Source organism: Netta rufina, assembly GCF_964035555.1.
Source record: "Netta rufina genome assembly, chromosome: 7".
Lineage (NCBI taxonomy): Eukaryota > Metazoa > Chordata > Aves > Anseriformes > Anatidae > Netta > Netta rufina.
The window spans coordinates 34,021,285-34,043,572 of record NC_140130.1 but is presented as its reverse complement, the minus strand read 5'-3'; the positions used below and the strand labels follow the sequence as shown (position 1 = coordinate 34,043,572).

General features: G+C 51.9%; 2 protein-coding genes across 2 annotated transcripts in view; both read left to right on the top strand.

Annotated features, from left to right (window-relative positions):
- The first annotated feature begins 1,393 nt into the window (after nucleotides 1-1,393).
- Nucleotides 1,394-6,631, top strand: EEF1AKMT2 (EEF1A lysine methyltransferase 2). Its single transcript, XM_084290371.1, is given in 7 exon segments — nucleotides 1,394-1,480; nucleotides 1,716-1,781; nucleotides 2,255-2,369; nucleotides 4,392-4,499; nucleotides 5,385-5,601; nucleotides 6,429-6,518; nucleotides 6,521-6,631. Coding segments are annotated over 7 exon segments (687 nt in total). The 5' UTR covers nucleotides 1,394-1,424; the 3' UTR covers nucleotides 6,556-6,631.
- Nucleotides 6,632-11,340: 4,709 nt separating this feature from the next.
- The window catches only part of FAM53B (family with sequence similarity 53 member B), a 30,627-nt gene continuing 19,679 nt past the window's right edge, over nucleotides 11,341-22,288 (top strand). Inside the window, exons 1-2 of the mRNA XM_084290663.1 lie at nucleotides 11,341-11,386; nucleotides 20,174-20,388. Of these exons, the coding sequence (XP_084146789.1) occupies nucleotides 20,320-20,388 (69 nt within the window). The 5' untranslated portion in view covers nucleotides 11,341-11,386; nucleotides 20,174-20,319. The remainder of the gene's footprint in view (nucleotides 11,387-20,173; nucleotides 20,389-22,288) is intronic.

Sequence of the window (22,288 nt, the reverse complement as noted above, 5' to 3'; positions counted from 1 at the left end):
GCCAAGGGCTGCTAAGGTTGTAAAAGCACTGCAAGGTCCTCTGGTACAACCATTCCTGGCTACCAGTGTCCCCGCTGAGCCGTGTCCCCAAGCACCACGTCCAACCCCTCCCGGAGCACCCCCAGGGACGGTGCCGCCACCACCTCCCTGGGCAACCCGTCCCAACGCCTGGCTGCTCGTCCTGAGGAGAAATGTTTCCTAATTTTCAGTCTAAACCTCCCCTGGAACAACTCAGGCCATTCCTTCTGCCCCTATCTCTAGTTACCCGTGAGAAGAGGCCGTCCCCAGCTCCCCACACCTTCCTTTCAAGCAGTAGCAGCGAGCAATGAGGTCCCTCAGCCTTCTCCAGCCCAAACACCCCCAGTGCCCTCAGCCTCTCCCCATAGGACTTGTGCTCCAGACCCTTCCCCAGCTTCATGGCCCTCCTCTGGACACTCTCCAGATCCTCCATGTCCTTCTTGTATTGAGGGGCCCAAAGCTGAACCCAGCACTTGAGGTGCAGCCCCACCAGCGCAGAGCACAGGGGGACCATCACCTCCCTGTCCCTCCTGGCCACACCATCCCTGACACAACCAGGGTGCTGTTTTTTTGCACAGTAGTTACGTGCCTCTGGTAGCTGTTGGCTGTGTGGTGGTACAACACAATAAACAGCACAGGAACCAACCAAGAAGAGCTGTGGTTTTTCACTCCTATCAGTTTGCTTTTTCAGTTTCAGCACTCAGCTTTCTAACGCTTTACGCTCCTGTGGGATTCTTCTGGAAAACCCTACGCTCTTTGTGCTCTGCAAAGGAAAAATGTTTGGCCTCTGATTTGCAAGCAGCTTCCCGCTGGCAGCGTCCTGTGATGGTCAGAGCTTTGCAAATATCTGCTGATTTCACCCCAGCCCGGATATTTCCCAGCACAGATCATCTGGCAGCAGCGTGGCCTGTGTACTGTCCCTATTAGTATTGGTTGCAAACAGATTGCAGAATTAAGATCTCTTGGAAAAAGCCCGATGAAAGGAAACACTGGAAAGATGTGGATGAATCAGATTCCCTTTCCCCATCTAGGACATGTAGCGTTTATATTATCAGCCGTAGCTGTTTATAACTTCAGATTCTCTCCCCTAGCGGACCAAAAGAAACGGAACAAGCCTTCCTTTTGCACATTGCCCTAATTTGAGGCAATTGATATGGATTAAAATGATGACACTGGGGCCGTTTGGCGCCGTGCTGCTCCCGAGGACAAACCTACTGACGGGACGAAGTCCCACACGGGTAGAATGATAACACAGGGCAGTGAGGAGCCAGCAGCAGGACGAAAAGCTGCCTTGAAAAAGGGGAAAAGAGGCAGAGAACAGCACCGGGCTGGCGATTTTTCGTGCCCGGCTCCTGGTCCTCCGCTCCGCCAGGGCGGCGGCCGCGGCGGCCCAGCCCGGGGGCGGCATGGCGGGCGGGGGGGGGGCGGCCTTCGGGCCCTCGGCACTGGGCACCAAACCGCAGTGAGTCGCGACAGAGCCGCGATATGAGATGGGATCGGGATGGGAATCGGGATGGGGAAAGGGTCGGGAGCGGGGAGCAGCCGGGGCAGCCCGCGGGGGTGCCCTCCCTGCTGGCAAAGCTTTCGGTTTGGATGTGGAGCGGGCACTTGTGATGTCTCCTTATTTATTTATTTATTTATTTATTTTTTCCCGATTCCTCAGTTTTAATCGCGATTTCTGCTCCTTCCCCGTCTAGCTGGGATGCTGCGTACGAGAGGGAGCTGCGTTTTTTTCAGGACACCGGAGACGCCGGGGAAATTTGGTAAATCACTGACCCCACCGGAGCGAGCCCCGGAGCCCCTCTGGTAATGGGGGTGGCAAAAGGGCACCCCACAATTTGAATATTTCTGGGAGATGGCAAAATGGTGAGAAATTTTAATCTTGAAGCCATCCATTCCTCTCCTGCCCGGTTTTGCAGTGTAAATTTATAAGCTGCACTTTGATAACTGGCATTGCACAGAAAGGGAGCTGGGACTGGCCGTGTGTTTTAGTGATAAACGTTTATTTTATCGCTGTGCTCAGATTTAAGTCTTCATTTTTTATATATTTGGAGGGCTTCACCTTCCAAAGCTGGGGTTTCTGTGCATTGTAAGGCCATTTGATTCGTTTACACTTAAAGCAAATATGGAATATGAGTGATGTCGCTTGCTGCCTGAGAGCTGCAGTAAGAGGAGCTCTGAGGAACCTCTTGTATGGCTGTGCTGTCGTGCTTACCTGAGCCTTTCTTCCTAACAGGTTTGGAGAAGAAAGCATGGTCCGCGTAATCAGATGGCTGGAAAAACAGAAGGTCCCCCACGACAGCCCTGTGCTTGACATTGGAACCGGGAATGGTGTTTTACTGGTGGAATTGGTTGGTATATTGCAAAGTTTGTGTGCTTGGTACAATATCAGTGCTCAGAGCGCTGCAGTTTAAGTACAGTTCTCACAAATGACATTAGAAGTCATGGCCAGCTGTAACTTACGTGAAAGACAAAAAAGCAGGCAGCTTAAACTAAGGCCGGTGTCCTGGGTTTTCCATCAGCACAACACTGGTTCCTGTGCATGAGGTCTTACGTTGCCACTTGGTTTAAGAGGACAAGTGGAAATACTTCAGAGCTGTTGAAAGACCTTACAGAATATTCTAGGACAAGAACAAGTCAGAATTGCAAGTGGCTGCCAGACAGCCTGTGCAACTTAGATATGTAACTCATTGAACCTGTGCCATTGTTGTTTTTTTTTTTATTAAAAAAAAAAATCACCAAACTTCTGTGACCAAAGGGCTTTCACTGTCCAAGCGCAGGTGTCTGTCATGCAACACCAGAAACCCAACCACAGCGCCGTGCTGATAACTTTGCAAGTTTCCAAAGCTTTACAAGCTGCCTTCTGCTATTTACCCAGCTTTTCCAGGAAGCAGCAGAAGCGTGCTTGCAAACACCACCTTCAGGACACCACGAGTCCAGTTCCAGCGTGCGGTGCGGTTGTTTTTGACACTTGACTGAACGATCCCTTCCTGTCCGTAGGGAGTCAGGCCGTACAGGTTTAGCAGCATTTAAGGCTGTTTAGCCTTCAACTTTCCTTCTCTGCCCCGGGAGTGAGTGGAAACTCCCTGCAGTGACTCAAGCTCTTCGCTTCCAAACAGAGGAGCTGTTGTGGAAACTGCTCTTCCACCCCCAAGCCTTCAGCGCAGGCATCTCAGGAAGCTTGGGTCGCTCTTGGAGCTCTGGGGAGGAACGTGGGCAGAAGCCTGAGCAATCTGCTGCTCTTCATCAAATGCAAACAACACGGTCTTTGTGTCTAGCTGAAATTAGCCCTCAATTAGGAACAGCTGGCTAGCGCTGCGCTCACACGGACTGAAGGAGGAAGGACTTAAAGAAAAAAAAAAGGAGTTTTCCGTGCCGTTGAGGTATCAGCCTTCGGAGTAAGTAGACAGGCAGCGTTGTGCTTAACACTAGTTAAATTCCATGTAGTGTTCAAAAAGCCAAACCCAAGCCACCCACCTCCTCCCTCTGCTGTTACTGCCTGCAGCTGGCCCTAAGATCCCAGCCCTTCCTGTTGGGTTTGGGTCCAGCCAGGCCGAGTGGTGCACGGGATGCCAGAGCTGCTGGCTCCAGCTGCTCCGAGCGAGGCGTGGAAACGTGTCACTGCCCCCCTCCCACGTGCCCAGCTCCAGCTGATGCCCGGTGTGCGAGCCCATCTGCTTTGCAAAAGGGTTGCTAGGATCTCGTTGCCTGACTCGGACCGCCCGGGTTATCGTTATCTGGTTCAGAGTTAGACTGACAGAAAGTCTCTGTGCTCTTCTACGTGCTTCATAACCTGCCTGAAAACTGCTGATACAGAGACCTCGGTGCATGCAAATAATTGCATTCAGATAGACGTTCGCACGAGAAATTAGGAAAAGTAAGTTTTTTGCAGTGGTTTTCTGTACTAATAAAATGTGCTGCATATTTTGGCTCTTGCCGTTTAGGTTATAAACCAAATAATTGCTCAATCTCATATGTTGTGCAAGTGTGAAAGAGGTTTTCTTATTGTGAAGCATCTGGCCTTGGCACATGTTCTCATCGCTGAAAATTCCTCGTTTCTAGGTTACTTTTGGTGCAGATAAGAGCCTGTTCCCCACCAGGGTGTTTCTTTTCACAGCTCTGCTCAGTTTTCCACTTGTTGACATAAACCAGCTTTCAGTCAACAATGCTTTTGATGAGGCATCAGGCAGAACGGAGTTACTGCAGTTCGTTCCCTTGGCTGTTCAGCTCTGGTGGTGGTAACAGGAATAAAAATGAGTCATTTTTGTCCCCCTGTCATTAAGAGGAGGAGAGGATGGATTGTATGTGGGGAATATACCTGTTGAACACAACATTTGCTAGCACACTGATGAAGATTCTCTGCTTCTGCCTAGGCAAAAAGTGGCTACACTAATCTCACCGGGATCGACTACTCACCTTCTGCAATAAAACTTTCAGAAAAAGTGAGGGAGAAGGAAGGGATGTCTAACATCAAATTACAGGTGAGTGTCGAGAGAAGCTTTATTAAGGAGGGAGAAAGCAATTGACCCCAAGGTTAAACGGCCTGCTTGATATTCAAGTGCACTCAGTGTAATAGAATAATGATGTGTTTTGAAATCCATTTGTCTTTTATACCTCATGAGAGAACTCTAACCGAATAAATCTGTACTTCAGAGAAGATTCGTGGTCTATTTGTCGTGTTTGTGACAGTCATCAGGACTAAAAAGACTTCCCTGCTTCCAGGGGGGTGGATAGCCATTTGAGAAGGTCTGTCTTTGAGCTGATACGTCCTGAATTTCAGATTTGAGATAGAAAATTAAATCCTGATGTGGAAGAATGCCTACCAGTAGCTGTGCAGCAGGAAGCTTGAGAGGCCCTGCCTGAGCTGACCTGCAGAGGTCCCTTCCAGCCTCTGCCACTCCGTGATCCCCTGGCTGCCCTTCGCACTCTCTGCTGTGCTCTGTGCCCCTCCAGCTCTGTACCTGCAGGCTGTCTCTGTCCTTGTACCTCCGTTGTGATCTCGTTGTGGCAGGCACTGTCTTGCCCTCTGTGTTTGCGCAGGGCATAGCCCGCAGTGCGAGGAAGCCAGGGATCAAAGTACAAATGAGGATTTAAAGAAGGAACTTTCAGGTGTGTTAGCTTGAGTTTTAGATGAATAGGTAGAAGTGTGGGCTTTGTAGCAAATAGATCACTATGTTTGTGACACATATAATGTCTGATGTAGAGAAAAAAGAAGCTGATACATAACTGAAAAGCCTTTGGGTTACCCTTTCCTAAGCACACCTATCCTCAGGTTTGAGGCTTTTTATTTTGAAGCATTGGTTTGCATTAAAAATTCAGGAGCTCTTCAGTAGAGATCGTTTCACAGTTGCAGACTTCTGGTTTAGGTGGAAGACTTCCTGGCTCCGTCAGCCGAGCTGTCAGGATTTCAGATCTGTATTGACAAGGGGACTTTTGATGCCATAAGCCTTAACCCTGACAACGCGGTCGGGAAGAGGAAGCAGTACGTGAGATCTCTGCGCAACGTGTTGAAGCCAGAGGGCTTTTTCCTCATAACGTCCTGCAACTGGACCAAGGAGGAGCTGTTGGAGGAGTTCAGAGAAGGTAAGCACTTGAACAGATCCATCTGCCAATTTGTGGTTGTTCAGGGATGCACCAGGTAAATTTTAATGTCTGCCTTAACATATTTACTGAATTAGATGAGGATAAGACAAGGTGGCAGTAAAAAAAACCTGGTAAATGCCTTAGCCTATCCTCAATATGTTTTCTTCAATATTTCCAGCTTCTACATTTGCCAATCTGTCCAGGGAGCACAGGTTTTTTATACCCTGGAGAACAAGGATTTCAGCCTAGTTCCATGGGAAAGGACAGAATTCTGTACCCATGTGAATTTCAGTTTATTTTTTTTTTCTCTTTTGGCTCTTTATTTAGACAGATCTGGTTCACCCATCCAACTGATTCTGAAATTACCCATATTTAGGGGAACTGGCAAGTCTGTGACTGTGACCTTTTATGGCACCCCCTCAGTCACCTTTCTGATCCTCTCTGAAGTTTTTTTTTTTTTTTAATTAATTAATTTATTTATTTATTTTTATATGCTGGTTAGCTCCTGGATCTCATGCCTGAGGCTTGAAACTCCAGGACTGTGGATCTAAAACAACCATCCCTCCTGGGGAACTAAAATTACTGGCAAGCAACCATCTTTTCTGCCATTAATTTGTGCGATTCGGCCATCTAAGGTTTTTATTACCCATGGAAGGTTTTCAGCTGCGTAGAGCAGCGGTGCAGTGTAACAATACAGTCCTATAAACTCGCAGAGTAACTGCCTTGCAAGTTTTCCAGACAAATAAAGAATGGTTCGCAAAGGGTTATCCAAGAGGAGAATGAAACGACTTCCTTCTTACAAAAGCATTTTAATTTCTGTCTGGCAGGATTTGAAATTCTGGAGGAGCTGCCAACACCCAAGTTCTGCTTTGGAGGAAGAATTGGAAACAGCGTAACAGCATTGGTTTTCCAACGAAAAGAGTGAGGCCATCCATCTCGGGCAAATTAGATTAGCTGAGAAAAGCCTGAACTTTAAAGCAAACCTGACAAAAACCCTCAGACACGTGTGTAAATAAATGTTATTTGAGTACACAGTAAAATACTATGTATGGAACTCTAAGGGGCTATAAAACATTGCCCTAGGAACGTTTCAGCTTTGCATAACTTGCCTGTAAATTCTGTCCTTGCTACAACCTCGCCTGTTTTAGGGAAGCTGTGAGTTTGTGAGAGACAAATAAGGCGTGCCAAATCTGAAGACCAACATAGCCACACGATGTTTGCATTTGGAACATAAAGGTCAGCTAGTGTTTCATTTCAGTATTGGTTCAGTAACCAATAGCAAAGGTATTCCACAAAATACAGATCTCATGCCTCTGTTGTGGTGTAATTGGGAACAAACTCTTCAGATGTAGATGCTGGACCTTTTTTTCTTAGGAAAAAACATGAATGTAACTGTCAAAGAGGGAACTGAATATAGAAGCCGTATCTTGTGCAAAAAGAAGGACCAGCCAGTGCTTTAAATTCAGAATTTTGGAAGTTCTCAGACTCAGCACAGTTCTGTCTCCACCAATTCTTTTCACATAGAGGCAGACCATTGAGTGTTTTCAAAATTCTCTCTTGCAGGAATGTCTGCCTGCTTTGTCAGTTATTTCCACTGCTCCCATAAATATATAAAAATGCGATGTTCTAATCTCACTCGCCTGTGACATGTGCCTCTTTCATTATTAAATTGCCATACAAAAATGTCTTAAAAGCCAACCATGGCAGTAGGGGAAGCAAGGACATGCGACCTGGGAGGAGCATAGGGGTGCCGTCGGGGTACATAGGGACGGGATCAGGAAAACCATGGCACAGATGGAACTGATCTAGTGGGAGCTGTCCCTGCCCGTGACAGGGGGCTGGAATGACGTTGTCTTACAGGTCCTTTCCAACCCAAACCATTCTAAGTTTCTGTGATATGATTCTATGATTTTAGTTATACAAATACAAAAGAATTCAAAGCATAACTATACATTCTGTTTTTTTTTTTTTTTTTTAAACTTGTGCTATGATCCTTTTTTAATTTATTTGCCTAATAAAGGCAAATTTTTTCTGTTATTTTATATTTTCAATGTTTTTATATTTTCAGAATAGTCCTATTGCCTAAAAGAAAGGGAAGTACAAATTCTTTTTGCCTTGACACACACGTTTGCCAGGTGACAATAACCTTGTTCTTTCCAGCATCAGGGAGGTCCCATTAGGAGGCTGGTTGTGTTTCACAGACTAGGTCATGGTTGCGTATCAGAGGAATGCTTCTTCTCATTGCCAGCCCAAGCAAGGTTCAGATCTTTAAAGGTCAAGAAATACTTCCAGTACTTCTGGATAGAAAAAAAGAAAAGCTTCTAGATAGAAAATAAATATTTCTAGATAGAAAACAAGGCAAAAAAAAAAAAAAAAAAAAAGATTTGCATGGTGGTAGGTCTTCTCTCCATGATCCACCTGGTGATGTCTCCAAGGTAAGAATCCTGAATTCTACATTGTTTTTCTAACTGGAATACACTGATTGCATTAGAAGAATGGTCGAAGAGCATTGGGAAGGAAGTTTAGACCCAGGTAAATAGCTCTTTGCATGTTTGGACAGGCTGGTGTTCCCAACTTGAGTGCCAAAACCGTGTCTTGTCAAGTTACCAATTGGGTAGCTATCTACCCAACAGGACCGCTATGGAAAATGTAAGTGGTAATTCAGACACAGAATATTTTTGATGAAGTAGCACAAGGGATTTGAAGTGCACTACTGAAACCAACTTCAAGAAAAAAGACTGCAACTTCAGGAAAAAAGACTGACATTCTTGTAGCAGATTTGGCATCAGGTGTAGTTAATGCAAGCCAATATTAATCAGCAAGTATTCTATCAGGATGTGTTTGGGGCATCTGTTTTATTCCCATCTGTAATCTTTGGTAACGAAGGCATGGTATGGATTGAAGATGAACTGAAGGTTGTCATGGATTTCCTTTTAATCAATTTAGAGGAATTAACTGTAGATCCATACTCCATGAGTTACGCAGGGTTCAGGGCAAGTATTGCTTTCTTTTCTGTATAGGTTAGATAATTATTAGATTTTGTTCACTAGGTAATATTTTTATGTCACTTTTAAAGATAAAAATTAGCTTCCTAATATAGTTAAGCAGAAATTCTAGCATCAGATACATGGAAATATATCAACCACTTTCTATTAGTAATTTTAGCCAGGCATTTGAAAGCAATTCATAGTCATGGTAGCAATAAATAGTCATTCAGCATTTTCTCTTGCTATTATAGAGCTGTTTTTCAGTTGTTCTGGACAACTGTTGTATTTCTTTACGTAATTATTTCCACCTAAAGGAATACATTTTCTACCAGGGAAGCTTCTTAGTGGTGGGGAAAGGCTGGGAACCCGTCTCCTCTTCCAGCCCACAATTTGCCTACCTCATTATTTAGCATGAATTATTGAGGGCTTCCACTTTGCAAAGCATTTTCCTCCTGCTCCCAGGCTATGTGTAGGCAGCAAGCCTTCAGGGGTGGCACGTGGTTCCTCTGCTTTCCCTTTGGGATTACGGGATCCAGCCGTAAGGAGGAGACACACCAGCTAATGCCACCTCTAAAATATTATCCTGCTGCCCCAATGTGTCTCAGGCCTATTGCAGGAGCCTCGTTGGCTTCACATTATTCTTGCTTTAAGGCAGAATTCATGTGCCTGTCTACTGCTGAGGTCTTCACTAAAGTTTTCTAGTATATAGGTATGATCACGTTTATGGTTTTCAGTGAAAAACCTTTCAAAAGAGTCAGAGAAATAAGCAGAGAGTTAGGAGCAGGGAGGCTTTGCCTGTGGTTTGGGGAGTTTTAAGGTGGTTTGTAAGGTGGGTGCCTCCGTGAACGCAGTGAAGTCAGGAGGATGGATTTGAGTACCTAAATCCTGACATTTGGTGCAGCTCTGCCCCTAATTCCTGGCTCCTGCTACCTGGTATTGCCAAGCAAGTGGCTTTTACAGGTTATTTCATGAGGCATTTATTGGGAGAGTCCTTTGGCTTTGTGGGGCTTGTCCTGCTGAGCGGGCTGGGAGCATTTTACCCCGGGGAAGAGCAGACCGCTGGATTTTTATGGGTTCTGCCAGGGAAGTGAACTGTCAGGATGAAATATCTGGCAGAGGAGACCGAGTGAAATTAATGAAATAAGCATTGATTCAAGGAGCCAGACCTAGGGGAGCTCTTACACATGGGATCCCGCTAAGGAGTAGGGTAAGTGGGTTCTCACAGAATCACATTTCCAGCGTCACGGCACTTCCTTGAAGTAAATACTCCTCCCATAATCGTGTTTGTAGAAATTTAACAGTGAGAAATGCCAGACGTGGAAACTGCGACAGAGTCAGAAGGAAGGATACCGTTCCCTCTCTCCTTGCCTTCCCTCTCGGTGGCCAAGCTGGTATCCACATGGAATTACGCTCGTTTAATGGTCACTGCTCCCTGCGGGGTGGAGATGGCCAGCTGCAGAGCTCTGTGGGTTGCTGCAGCACAATTTCCAAGCAGCAGCAGGCAGAGCACTTCAGCAAGTGCAGGAGCCTGGCCTGGAAAGCCAGAGCCAACCAACGCCAGTGGGAGAACAGCACCGAGCCTCGGCACAGCCGCTCAAAAAGCCAAGTGCTCGTGGACGATGTTGTATGTCAAGCAGAAGAACCTGGATTTATTTATTTGTGGGAAGAATTGGTGTTTATTGATTCGAAGCGTTGATAGGGTCGTGAGCGGAGACCTCCATGAGCAGCACGGACACGCAGGCACACGCACGCTGTTCCTTGTGTGCACAAGCAACCTGGGGAATACAAGAGGGATTTTTAGGGTTGCTGCAAATCCCCCCACGTGCCCCATGTGGTAGGAACCCCCATCCGAACGACAGCGCTGTCTGCATGTATTTAGGGTGCCACTCTCCTTGCTCAGGCTAGAAGATCCCGATCGCCTCACAGAGCCGTGCTTGCTCCTTGGGTACGGGATGCTTGCTAAAAGCCTCCTGCTCGCCAAAATTGAAGTTCTCGGACTTCCAGGACATCTCCTGAGCCCAGGGCATGGCTCCTGCAGGCGGCCTCCACCCAGCTTTAGCAGCAGGAGCCTGATCAAAAAACCTCTTTGTGTCGCCACCGCTTCGTCCTGCTCCTGATGGGTGATGTGTGTGCCGAGCTGCCAGCCACCTGCATTCAGGGAAGCTTCTCCCTTCTTTTCTGCTTCTTCTGCTTCTTTTCCTTTCCTCTTTGCTGTCTGTGGTGCCGGGCTCCACAGCCAGCGCCAGGCTCCCTCCGCACACCCTGCGTGCCACCCGGGATGGAGGGAGGGCCGATGAACCAAACCAAGCCAAACCAAGCCAAATTGAGCCAAAATAAGCCAAATTGAGCCAAATTGAGCCAGGCCAAGCCGTGCAGCAGGGTACTGATGGCCGCAGCCCTGCGCTGTCCAGCGCCTGGCCCCGAGGAGGAGCAGCACCAGCAGGAGGCAGCCTCGGCCTCCTTTGGGGCCCCGGGGACCGGTGTCGGGCTCTGGGGAGCTCCGAGGAGCTCGGGGGGCTCCGGGGGGCTCGGGGGGGCTGCGGGGAACCGGCCCCGAGCTGTGCCCGCAGCCCCCGGGGGGGGGGGGGGACCCGCAGCCGGGCTCCAGCGGCCGGGGGGGACCCCGCAAGGTGCGGGCCGGGCCCGGCTCAGGAAGTGACAAGCGCATTTCCTCCCTCCTCCTCCTCCTCCTCTTCCTCCTCCTCCTCCTCCTCCTCCTCCTCCTCCTCCTCCTCCTCCTCCTCCTCTTCGTCTCCCCGGCAGGAGGGAGCGCGGCTCGCAGCGGCCCCGCCGCCACGGTAAGAGCCGGGCCGGGGGGCGCACAAAGGGAGGAGGAGGGGGGACACATTGGGGACACATTAGGGGGACATTAGGGGATATTAGGGGACAGGGGGGGATATGGGGGGACATAGGGGGACAGGGGGGACCCTGCCCGTTGCCTCAGTCCCTGGGGAGGGCGGGCACGGCGCTGGGGATGCGCAGGGGGAGCCCCTCGGAAGCCCCCCCATGTGTAGGGCCGGCTTCTCCGGCTCCCCACGCCAGCCTCGGGTAATTAATTCGGGTTGCTGATCAACCTCATTAACCCCTCCACCCTCCCCATCATGTATATCCCCTCTGGTGGGGGTGGCAGAGCTCCGGGACCCCCTCTCTGCCACCCCAGAGCCCCCCCTGCTTTGGCACCCCCAGACCCCTTGAGCTGTTTGGGGTCTGGGGGCGCGCATCCTACAGCCCCACAGCCCCGTCCCCATTGCTGGGCAGCCCCAGAGGGGCTCAGCCCTCCACCAGGAGCCGAGCAGCCCCCCAACACCGGTGACCCCCTAGCCAAAAGGGCTGCGTGGCCCCCAGCGATGGCAGCGTGGATTTTCAGGGCGTAAAAAACCCCCCAGGCACCTCCCGGGCACCGCAGGCTCCGAGCATCCCCTCTGCGGATCCTCCTTGCCCACCCAGGCCCCGCTCGGTGTCCCCAGCGGGTCTCGGAGGCAGCCAAATGTCCCTGGCGTCACGCACGGTCCCCTCGTCCTGCCTGGGACACACGGAGGAAGACGACGAGGAGAAAAAGCAGCGAGAGGAATCCAGCCGAAGCTGTCAGCATCGGGACTGCGCCTTTCTCTCCTCCCTGGAGGGCTGGGGAGGTGTCACGCTGTGGTGCCCATTTACCCACTTTTTGCCTTAAATCCCCGCGTCCAAGCTCGGTGCTTGCAGGATCGAGGCAGGGAGGGCGGCTCGGGGAGTGCTGCGTGCGGCCGAGAGCTCGGCGAGCGGCTCCGGCTCCCGCTGGAGGATGATCGGCGAGAGCTCAGCCTGCCCCATCCAAAACTTCTCCTTCACGTGTGGGAGCGGGGTGAATCAGCACCAAGCATAAACCCAGCGCTGCAGGCAGGATCCGGGATTTTATACCTGGAGATCCAGCAGGCTGCCAGGCAGATCCGGCACCGACTTAGGCTGGCTTTCGAGTGTGGATGCATGAATTGATGAATATGTGCGTGTAAATATGCACGCATGCAAATAGGCGAACGTATCCCAGCAGAAAGCCCCAAATCTGCCGCGGTTCATTACGGGCAATTAATTCTTTCGAGTCGCAGAGGCTTGGTTCGCTTGCAGCAGGCGTGTTGGCAGAGCGAGGCGTGCGGCGTTGTGCCCAAAGCCCCGCGTTTCGGCGCAGAACCCGCGCTGGGGGTGCACGGAGGAGGTGACAGAGGAGGGAGAAGAGGGCTTGCACAGTTTGTTTTGTGGCTGCCGGTCCACTTCTGATTTCCCAAGTGCCAGCTGAGTGGCTTGGGGCTGTTTTATTTGTCTGTCTTGTAATGCTCGCAGCCCTTCGCGCTCACCCGGCCGCTCTTGTGGGGTGCACGGAGTTGCTCCTGCCCCACTCCTTGGCCAAGCTGTCTGTGGCTGAGTTAATTACATTTCTTTTTGCTCCTTTCCCTCCCGAAAGAGTGGAGGAAGAGGAAGCCAGCCTGCCGGCGTGGGGAAGCAGCAGGCAAACAGCTGGGAGGCTGCGCCTGCCGGGTGTCCCACGTGCCTGCTGTGATGCTGCGGGTCGGGGCAGCAGTCGCTGCTTTTTGGGTGTTTGTGGCACTGGTATCCCCTCCTCATGCTAAATTTAAAACAAGTGGGTGAAGAAAAGGGGGTTTTCTGCCCCGCTGCTGCTCCACAGGGCGTTAAGCAGCTCGTTTGGCAGGGGGCTGATGAGCGGCTGCCTCGTGGGACCCCCTCCCCACCACCCCATTTGGGGGGCTGTGGCGCGGCCACCCTGCTGGCACGGGGAGGGAGGTGAGGCGCTGCCCAAATACGCCCAGATTCGGGTGATTTCACCCTTTTCCTCCACCCCCCAGCAAGTCTCTGGGTCCTGAACCTCGCTGGTGTGCCGGGCTGTGCCACGGAGCGCGGTCTCCTTCGGGGAGCCCAAGTTCCCAGGCAGGTGGCGTGGAAAGCCCACCTCGTTCCTGGCCCGGCTGGTGGCTGATGGAGATGCGCAGATCCCGATAGTTTCGGTCGGGAGCGGGGCCACCCGCGGGTCCGGCCGCACACGGTGTGGTGCTGCTGATGCTGGTGGTGTCTGGCGTGAAGGAAAAGGGCTGCCAGAAAGAGTTTGGGGAAACAAAAAACGGTGCTGAAACTGCAATCCCGTGCGTTCGAGGTGGTGTCACGGTGCTGGGGACTGCGACTCTCCAGATTCACTAATCCCTTTGCTCGCCAGGATGCGGCACCGAGGCCGGGCCTCCTCGGGGTGGCATTTCTGCCCACAGAGCAGGAGGAAGAGGGACGTGAGGAGGGGATCCAGGGGCTGGAGGCTTCAGGGGGAAAAGCCGCAGGGATTTTTCCCCTTGCCAGCGTGCTCACAGCGCCGCAGGTGGCTTGGCACCCAGTGGGAGGGGAGCGGTCATGCCCCGTCCCGCCGCGGAGCTCGAGGAAGGCCGAGCAGGATGCCGTCGGTGCCAGCTGAAATAAAACCAGGTTTGCATTTCCATTTACTGCTGGAGTATTATTTTTTTTTTTTCTCGTCTCAGGGCTGAAGAAATCAGGGCTTTTACAGGTGCCAGGCTGCAGCGGGGCTCTTCCCACCCCGCTTTTTTGGGGCAGCTGACCCCCAAAAAGCTGTGCCCACGCTGGCAGCAGCTCGGGGAAGGGGGGCCACGAGCGTGCGTGCAGCGGTGGCGGGGAAATGTTCCCCGCTCCGGCCCTCGGGGAGCCGCTGGAGGAGCCAAAGCTACCCGAGGTGTGGGCTGTACGTGCTGCTGACACCTTACGGGAACGGGGAGCGCGGTAGAGCAACAGATCGGGTGTTGTTCCAGCTCCGTGAGCGTCTCCCGGAGACATTAAAAGCACCGGCTGCAACCTAAGGCCCAGCTCTCCGTGAATGGCTCCGTGGAGACACTGCCGAGCGCGCTCAGGTGCTGGCGGGCTCTGATTGAAACAGGGAAACACTAGGAGCGGGCGTTCGCTTCGAGTTCTCCCTCCAAGGGAAGGATTTCTTTGGAGGGAAGGGGAAGCATCCTGCGCTGTTCCCCATTGCCAAATGAAACCGTCCTGCCCACACCTCGGTGCTGAGCGATGCTGGCCTCCCCCTGCTGCCCAGGGGTCCCAAACCTTGGGGGTCCCTGCGCCGTGCGGGGCTCTCCGGCTGTCCCCGTGGCGGTGCCCCCGCTGCCCTGGCTTTGCCGTGCAGGACGTGCCTCTCGTAGGGACCAGGAGCTCTGCAGCCCCGCTCGCCCTGGCCGTGAGCAAGCCTACTCAGAGGTAGGTATCGAGGTGGGCTTTCATCCTGTCTGATACCAGCTGTGCTTGGGGAGTGGCTCTGTAAAAATGGCACGGGGGGGACGCCGCTCAGCACCTCTGTCCCAGCCGTGTGGGCTGTACAGGGGCAAACGGCACGGGGAGGGAACAAGAAGGGCTTTTTGTGCCTGTTTACCCGAGCAGCTTGCTGCGAGCGGTAATTAAAAGTAAACCTGGGCTCCGCTGGCTGGCTCAGCACCCCTGGTTGTTAAGGTGAAGCAGCCAAAGCAATCCTCAATTCAGCAATTCCTCGACTTTCGGGAGCGTGGCCAACACTCACAGCGTCTCCCAGCCCGTTGCACGTTCTTGTAATAAAGCTCACGATTGGGAAAAGAAAATCCAATGGGAGAGGTGAGCTGGTTCTTTGGGCCTGTGAAGGTTCCTGCTTCAGCTGCCCTTCTGCAGAGGCCACCTCGGTCCGGCCCCCTGGGTTTGCTCAAAATTAGCCCCAACCCCCAAGGAAGGCGTTAGGTAGCGGCTGTGGGTTCAATCCAAGAGGCCGTGCCATCTTTACAGCCATTTTTGGGGCTAAAAGCATCCTTTAGGGTACATCCAAGTGGCCCACGTGGTGCCGTGCAGGGCTGTGCCAGCTGGGGCCTGTCCCTCTGAAGGCATTTCGCTGGTCCCCTCCCCAAAATTTCCGTGCCACGCGGTGCTGAAGAGCCCGCGTGCAGGAGTTGGCCCTTTGGGGTTTTGCATGAGGTCTCATCCAGTTGCCACCTCTCTCCCCGAGCCCCCCAGCCCCCCGTTTTGCAGCTCTCCCCTGCGGGTCGCTGTGGCAGTGAGTAATTCTGCTCTCTTTTTTCCTTCGCAGCCGCCGGGGAGGAGGAGGCGAAGTCGCCGCGACGGCGCTTCGGTGGAGCTGAGATGCTGAGGCCAGGCCCCGCCACCCCGTCCTTCCTCTGCGTTGTAAGGGAGTCTTTCCCCTGCCACTCCTACCCCGTAAGAGCAGGGGGGCAATAAAACTCGTGGTTCCTTACTCAACGAGATGTTTAATTGTCATTAATCGCTCCTGGTTTTTCGGTGGGATCACACATGGGGCTGCGATCCCAGCTCCGTGTGGCACTTGGGGCTCCCCCCGTCAGGTATTTGGGTTCCTGGCTTTGGGCTCCGGCCGCTCTGGTTTTTTATTTACTCAGCGATTCGTTCGTGGCTGTGGGCAGCACCTGGCACGGCCCTGGCTCTTCGTTGTGCGTGTCCGCTCGGGCCAGGGTGGATTTGCTGCTCATGGTGAGCCCTGGGCTCTGGCAGTGAGCTGCTGATCATAAGCACAGAGATCGTGTGGATCACGGATCCATGAAGATCTACCAAGCTCCTGACACCCTAAACACCACCAATTTCTGCTTCCCCCTCTGGTGATTAGAAACTTGGAGGGCAGGCGAGTCTTTTACCTATTAATCAATGGTGAACGCGCATCGTTGTCTCGTTAATCCTAAAAAAGATGGGTCTGGGTACAGGCAGCCGGCAAAGGAAGGCTGCTCGTGCTCCTGCGTTTGCTGTTTTCTGCTGTTTTGGACCCGTGGGTGAGGACTGGGGTCCCTGGAGCTGGTGAAGACCCCATTTAGCCAGGGACACGGGGCAAGGCAGGTGAATGCTGCTGCTTCTTCGCTCCAGGGCTGGGGAACCCGGGGCAGCTTGTTGCTATCGGTGCACAGTCCTTAGGTGGTTTTTGGAGAGCAAAGACTGATTGTCAGGTCCTGAATGGGATCTTTCGCGTTTATTGGATGTTTTCACCTTGTAAATAAAAATATTTACTGGTGATGTGGAGGAGTGAGAAGCTGGACAGGATGTTTTAGGGAAGGGGAGCGAGCTGCCCAGAGCTGAGCCCCTCCAGCCTTGCTGCAGGAGTCAAGGCACTGCCCGAGGGAGGAGATGAGCCCAAACTTGGCTCCGTGGAAATGCCAGGCTACAAGGATTTTTTCTGAATTTGTGACACAATAAATGTACAAGTTGAAAATGTGCCTGCTGCTGTTATTTAACTGTACCTCTGGGTATTATTTAAAGCAGGCTGAGGCAGACTGTGCGATAGGGAGATATAGCATAACCCCAAAATACCTTAACTGAATGGTGTTCTGGGGACAGAGGACAGTCAGCTCCACCGAGCAAAGAGTTTTATTATATGGACACCATCCAGTGACTGGGGAAAACAAAACTATTTATAGATTTAATTCTGCCCTTTAAAATGTACCTGTTGTCCCATGGAAACCTTCTGCAGGGTTGTTGGTTCTGCTCTGTAAAAAGCCCTAAAACATTTTCTGACTGCAGGAAGCCGTGTGGGCTCTCCCTAAACTCCTGTAAGTCACCGCCAGACCCGGGGCGTTGCGGAGAGGATTTGCCCGTTGCCTTGTGCTGGCACCCCAGGCTTTGTCTCAGCTGCTTTGTAGAGATAAATTCTTCTGTGTGCAGCGGGAGGGGAGCTGGAGGCTGACTGGTGCGAGTGGGAAGGTGTGAGCGTGCCAGAGGTGTGCTCAGAGTCTGGCCTGGAGGGACCAGGTTGGCTTCTTCAGACGTGTGGGTCTAAAAACGCGTTCAATGAAAGCGTAACATGGATGTAAAGTGCAATTAGGTGGATTGCGGGACTCTATATCCTTAAGCAAAACTTAGAAGTACTGGTTTATTCCTTTCCCACTGTAGTTTGTTTCTGAAGACCAGTGTTCAGGTGCTGTGATGCTGCCCATAGATCAGAGCTGAGGGAAACCTCGTTCCCTCTCCGCAGCTGCGGAGGTCTCAGAGGCTCCCACTTGGTCCATATTTTTTCTCCATGGTAGAAGCGCCCTTTGCTAACGTTTTACAATTTCCCCACACTTGTCCTGCTCACGGATATTCCATGCAGTTGGTTATTTGGGGCTGTATTGGGGGAAATCGGTGCCTTTCTCCCCCGGCAGCTCCCAGCCTGTGTCATCCCCATGGCCGTGGCCCAAGTCTAAACTTAACCTTGGCTGAAGGCTGAAGATAGTCCCTTTATCTGATGGCAAACGAGGAAATACATTTCTTAAAATAATTAATGGTCCCTGAAGAGTATCTTTTTATTAGCATCCGTGTGTGTGAAAGCTGCTGCTCTATAAATACGCGGCGGTTTCCTGCTCACAGCACAGCGCTGACAGGGACACCATCCCGAACGGGGTGCCGCCCCTCAGAGCTCCAAAATCCCATTTCAGTGGAAATTTCTGCCTTTTTTTTTTTTTTTTTTAATTATAATTACCATTTATTGGCGGGGGGTGCTTAAAAAACCCCGCTGAACAGCGGTCAAAAAAGAGCCTGCGCCTGGAGGCATGTCCTGATGGTGGTGGGGTGGTGGGACTGCTGCTGGGGGGTGTTGGTGGGACCACTGCTGGTGGGACTGCTCCTCTTGGGCTACTGGTGGGCTACTGGTGGGCTACTGGTGGTGATATTCCTGGTGGAGATGCTGTGGGCCTGGCGCCGCCGTGGGAGCTGCTGCCTGGGCTTGCCACCGCGCCTGGGTGTGCGTAGCAGTCTGCTGCAGCAGCATTAATCATTACCTTGGGGAAAGATAATTATTTGTGGAGAAATCGTAGCCCGTTAACGAGGAGCCGTGCTTAACTGCTTCCCTGCTGCTGGGAGCGCTCGTTTGAGCCCCAATTCCCCTGTGGCCACCTTGCCACCTTGCTCCGAAGCACCTCAAGGCCGGTGCAGGCCCTGCCTCAGGTCCAGCAGCAGAGGTGGCCAGAAATGGCCCCAAAAAGCTTGAGGCAGAGGTGGGGATGAGCCTTGGCTGTGGCTCAGCTGCTGGTGCCATCCCTGGGGACAGTCCTGGTGGTCCTAAGGAAGAGGTGGGCCTACAGAGATGGGGCCATGGGGCACCATGAAGACCATAGCGATCTTGCTGTGAAACACCAGAGTTTTGGCAGCGAGTCTACCTCTACCACCAGAGTTGCTTATTCTGTCCCCTGTGCTGCTATTTCCATGTTTCCTTGCTGCCAGGCACCTCTGATGTGTCCTCATCTGTCCCCTGCTACGTGCCAGCCTTGACAGCCCTTTTTGGAGGGCTTGTGTTTGCTCTCAGCCTGCACAGCCCCAAGCCTGGGGGTCTGTTACCCTAGAAGAAGCCAAGGCCATGCCAGGTGCCACCTGGAACGATAAATCCTTAAAACCTGCATGGATTCCCCATCCCGGCCCTGCACTCGGGGTGAACTTTGTCCTCAGGAGCCCAGAGGAGGTGGCTGCTCCCCACCAGCCAGCTGGCCTTGAAATGAGCTGCTCCTAACAGCGGCGCGACCTCCAGTCCAGGCAAACGTGGAAAAAGATGAATTTACGAGCTGTAAAGAGGGGATCCGTATCAGCTTGTAAGGAGGTTTAACGCCCAGCAGCGTGTTCTCAAGTTTTGTCCTTAAACGCGGCGACTTGCTTTTGACTGCGTGGCCCCAGATGAGTGCTTCCTGCTCTTCGGATCACGCAAATGCTGGTTTTGTTTGTTTGCGTTGACTGCGAGGCAACGAAACGGGGAAACAGGATTAGAAGGGCGATTTGGGAAAAAAACCACTGATTTCTCTAATCAGATTTGAGTTGCAAGCTGGCTGCTTCTGCAGGGGGGTCAATGCGGGGAGAGGATACTGGGAGGCGAGGCAGGGCCCAGTGCTCACAGCCAAGGCTGGGCAGTGCCGTGTGAGCACCGCCTGCATTTTACGATATTTAGGAATTGGGCTCCTCGTTGTGAAGCCCCAACTTAGCTTTTACTGCCTAAAGCTGCCAAGGAGCTAAGGGAGGATCAGGGGACACTGTGTGGCCCTCAGGAGGACGGGCAGGGAGCCCTCTCCTTCCTTGCAGGCAGCTCCGTGCCTTGTTCCGTCGCCAAAAGGCTCCTTGTGGGCCAGGAACCAGGGAGATATTGGGGTGGCATGGGACATCCGAGGGGTTTCCCAAAGATAACGATGTGGAAATGTTTTTTTTTCTGCTGGAAATCTGCTCTTGGTCGCTCTGCAGGCAAGGGCTTCTGTGGGATTGCCTCTGGGGCTTTAGTGGGTCCTTGTTCTGCAGCCTCAGTCTCTCCGACACAGGGGCTGCGGGTTCCCTTTTTCAGAAGGGAGAATTAAAGAGGAATTTGTATTTATTTGCTTGTCTGAAATACTCCTGCCCCTCAGGAGTATGTGCTCCGGGCAGCTCCTGCAAGCGCTGTGGCACAGAACAGCTTTGAGCTGATCGGGTGCCGAGGAACGCCTGCAATGCTGAAGAGCCTAAAACAAATACTCCTCGCCCCTCTCCTAACACAGCCTCTTCGCCCCGTGCCTTTGGCCAGGAAGGGTGCTCCAAACCCTCCTCTAAACCTTCTCCTCTCTCCCTTGTGCCTGCAGGGAGTCACCGGCGTCCGGCCGCAGCCCCCCGCTGCACTCGGCCCTTTTTTGGGGGAAAATGCACTGAAACGGGAGCTTCGCCAGACCACGGTTGACGGCGACCTCTGCCTGGACCCTGATGGACTCCGACACAGGACTGCACTACCATGGTGATGATCTTAACCAAAACCCGGGAAAACAAAGGTGCTGACTCCGTAACATGCAGGACTGAGCTGGTAAGCCTTGCGGAGTGTTCCTTGACAGCTCTGCTGCCGTAGCTTCATGGTGTGCTTTCTTTTCGTGCTGCAGGACCAGATCTTTAGATCTTTATATGTTTTTTTTATATGTTTTTATCAGTAGTGCTCCACCAGTTTCTACTGGGCTGCATTAATTTCCAAGGAGCAGGCGAGTGGTAAATGATTGGAGTGCCTTAACTTTTGCATGCGTGCATCTCAGTAAGCGTGCACTAGGATAAAAAGTAAAAAAATAAAGAAATAAAATCAATGCCGTGAATGACATGGGTTAGAAGTTGCTTTACCCAGAGTGAACAGATGCTCGTCGTTAATAGGAGGATGAGCAAGTGGGGAGCAGGATTAAGGGGGGGATGGCAGAGGTCAGGCTGTGTTATCCCTATGGGATAACACTGAGCCATCCTAGAAAGCAGAGTGCAGGGCTGGCCATGAGTTTTTGCACCTCCAGGAGAAATTGTCGTGGTTGGAACAGAAAATAGACCAAAATGGTTCCTCACAGGGCGCAGAGAGCCCCAGATAAGGATGCTCAGGAACACGGCAGGAAGCAGCTGGCAGGATTAGCCATAAAAGGGCATTTTGAGCCTAAAAAAATGTAAATGCCCGACTTTGCTGGGGATGAAGGTCTGTCTGGCCAGGCTTCCTGGGCAGATAGCTCAGGGTGCTGGGTGGTGGAGGAGGAGGCGACCAAGCCAAGGGGTGAAATTTGGGAAAGAAGGCTGTCGATACATTAGGAAAGTGTCAACGCTTCACTGTTGGCTCCTGCCAGGAAGGCAGCACCTCCTGCGAGGGGGAAGGCTGAGAATCAGCTCTGGCCATGCCCCAGGAAGATTTGGGAGCCTGGGCAAGAGTCCTGTCCCTGCACATCTCCCCAGGGGGCTGCTGCCTGTGCAGTAGGGGAGCTGGCTGCAGAAAGGCCAAAAAGTTTCCTCTCCATGTTGCTGGGAGGGCTGCGGAGCTGCACCACCAAACCCTGCCCTCCCTTGCTTGCTGGGTGCCTCCCGCTGCTGTGGCAGGCAGTAGGGCAGCCGGCTGGTCCTGGCAAGACGTTCACAAGAAATCTGAGCTAGCAAAGAAAGCAAGAGTGTTTCCAGTGACTTCCTGGGGCCCCAGAGCTAAATAAAATAAAGCTCTGAGCTGCTGTCAAAAATACTGCTTTTCCTGGGGTTTGTCCCATTTCCATGGTCACTCCACTTTGGCCACTCTTTGGAGAGAGCTGCCTGCCCTCCTTGCCTCCTGATTAATTTTACCTGCCACCTAATAAGATGGTACATTTATTATTATTATTATTATTATTAATATTATTATTATTATTATTATTATTATTATTACGTGAGCAGGCAAGGTGTAAGAGATGAATCAGGGGAGAAGGTGTGATTGTGGTGGCCTGACACCAGGTAAAACCCAGCAGTGGCAGCGCAGATGGACGCGGAGCTCGTGCCAGAGCTTTGCTCAGATGAAGTAAAGCCTCGTTCAGAGAGGACGGAGCTGCCAGGACAGGCAGTTTGGAAGCAGAATATGGGTATTTGGGGGGAGAACAAAAGAACAATTAGTATGAAAGTGTGTTTTTGCGGGCATAGCTGAAATGGCATGCGACGCCGGATGACATACTGATTTATTGTATATAGAACTGTCCGTGCCCATTTTTAGAAGTCTGATGTTTTGCCATACACAGTCAAGAGGAAAATTCTTGGACAAAAGGAGCATAAAAACCCAACTGGGCTTATTTAGTGCCCGTATAGTGGCATTTTTCCCTCTTTTTAGTGCACGTGGGCACCATTTGGATGCAGAATCCTCAGGAAAAATGCTGGGGTGAGTCTCAGAAACATGCTATATGTGTTAAAAAAAACACATAGCTGCTTTGTGTCTAGGTGGGAGACCTTCATGA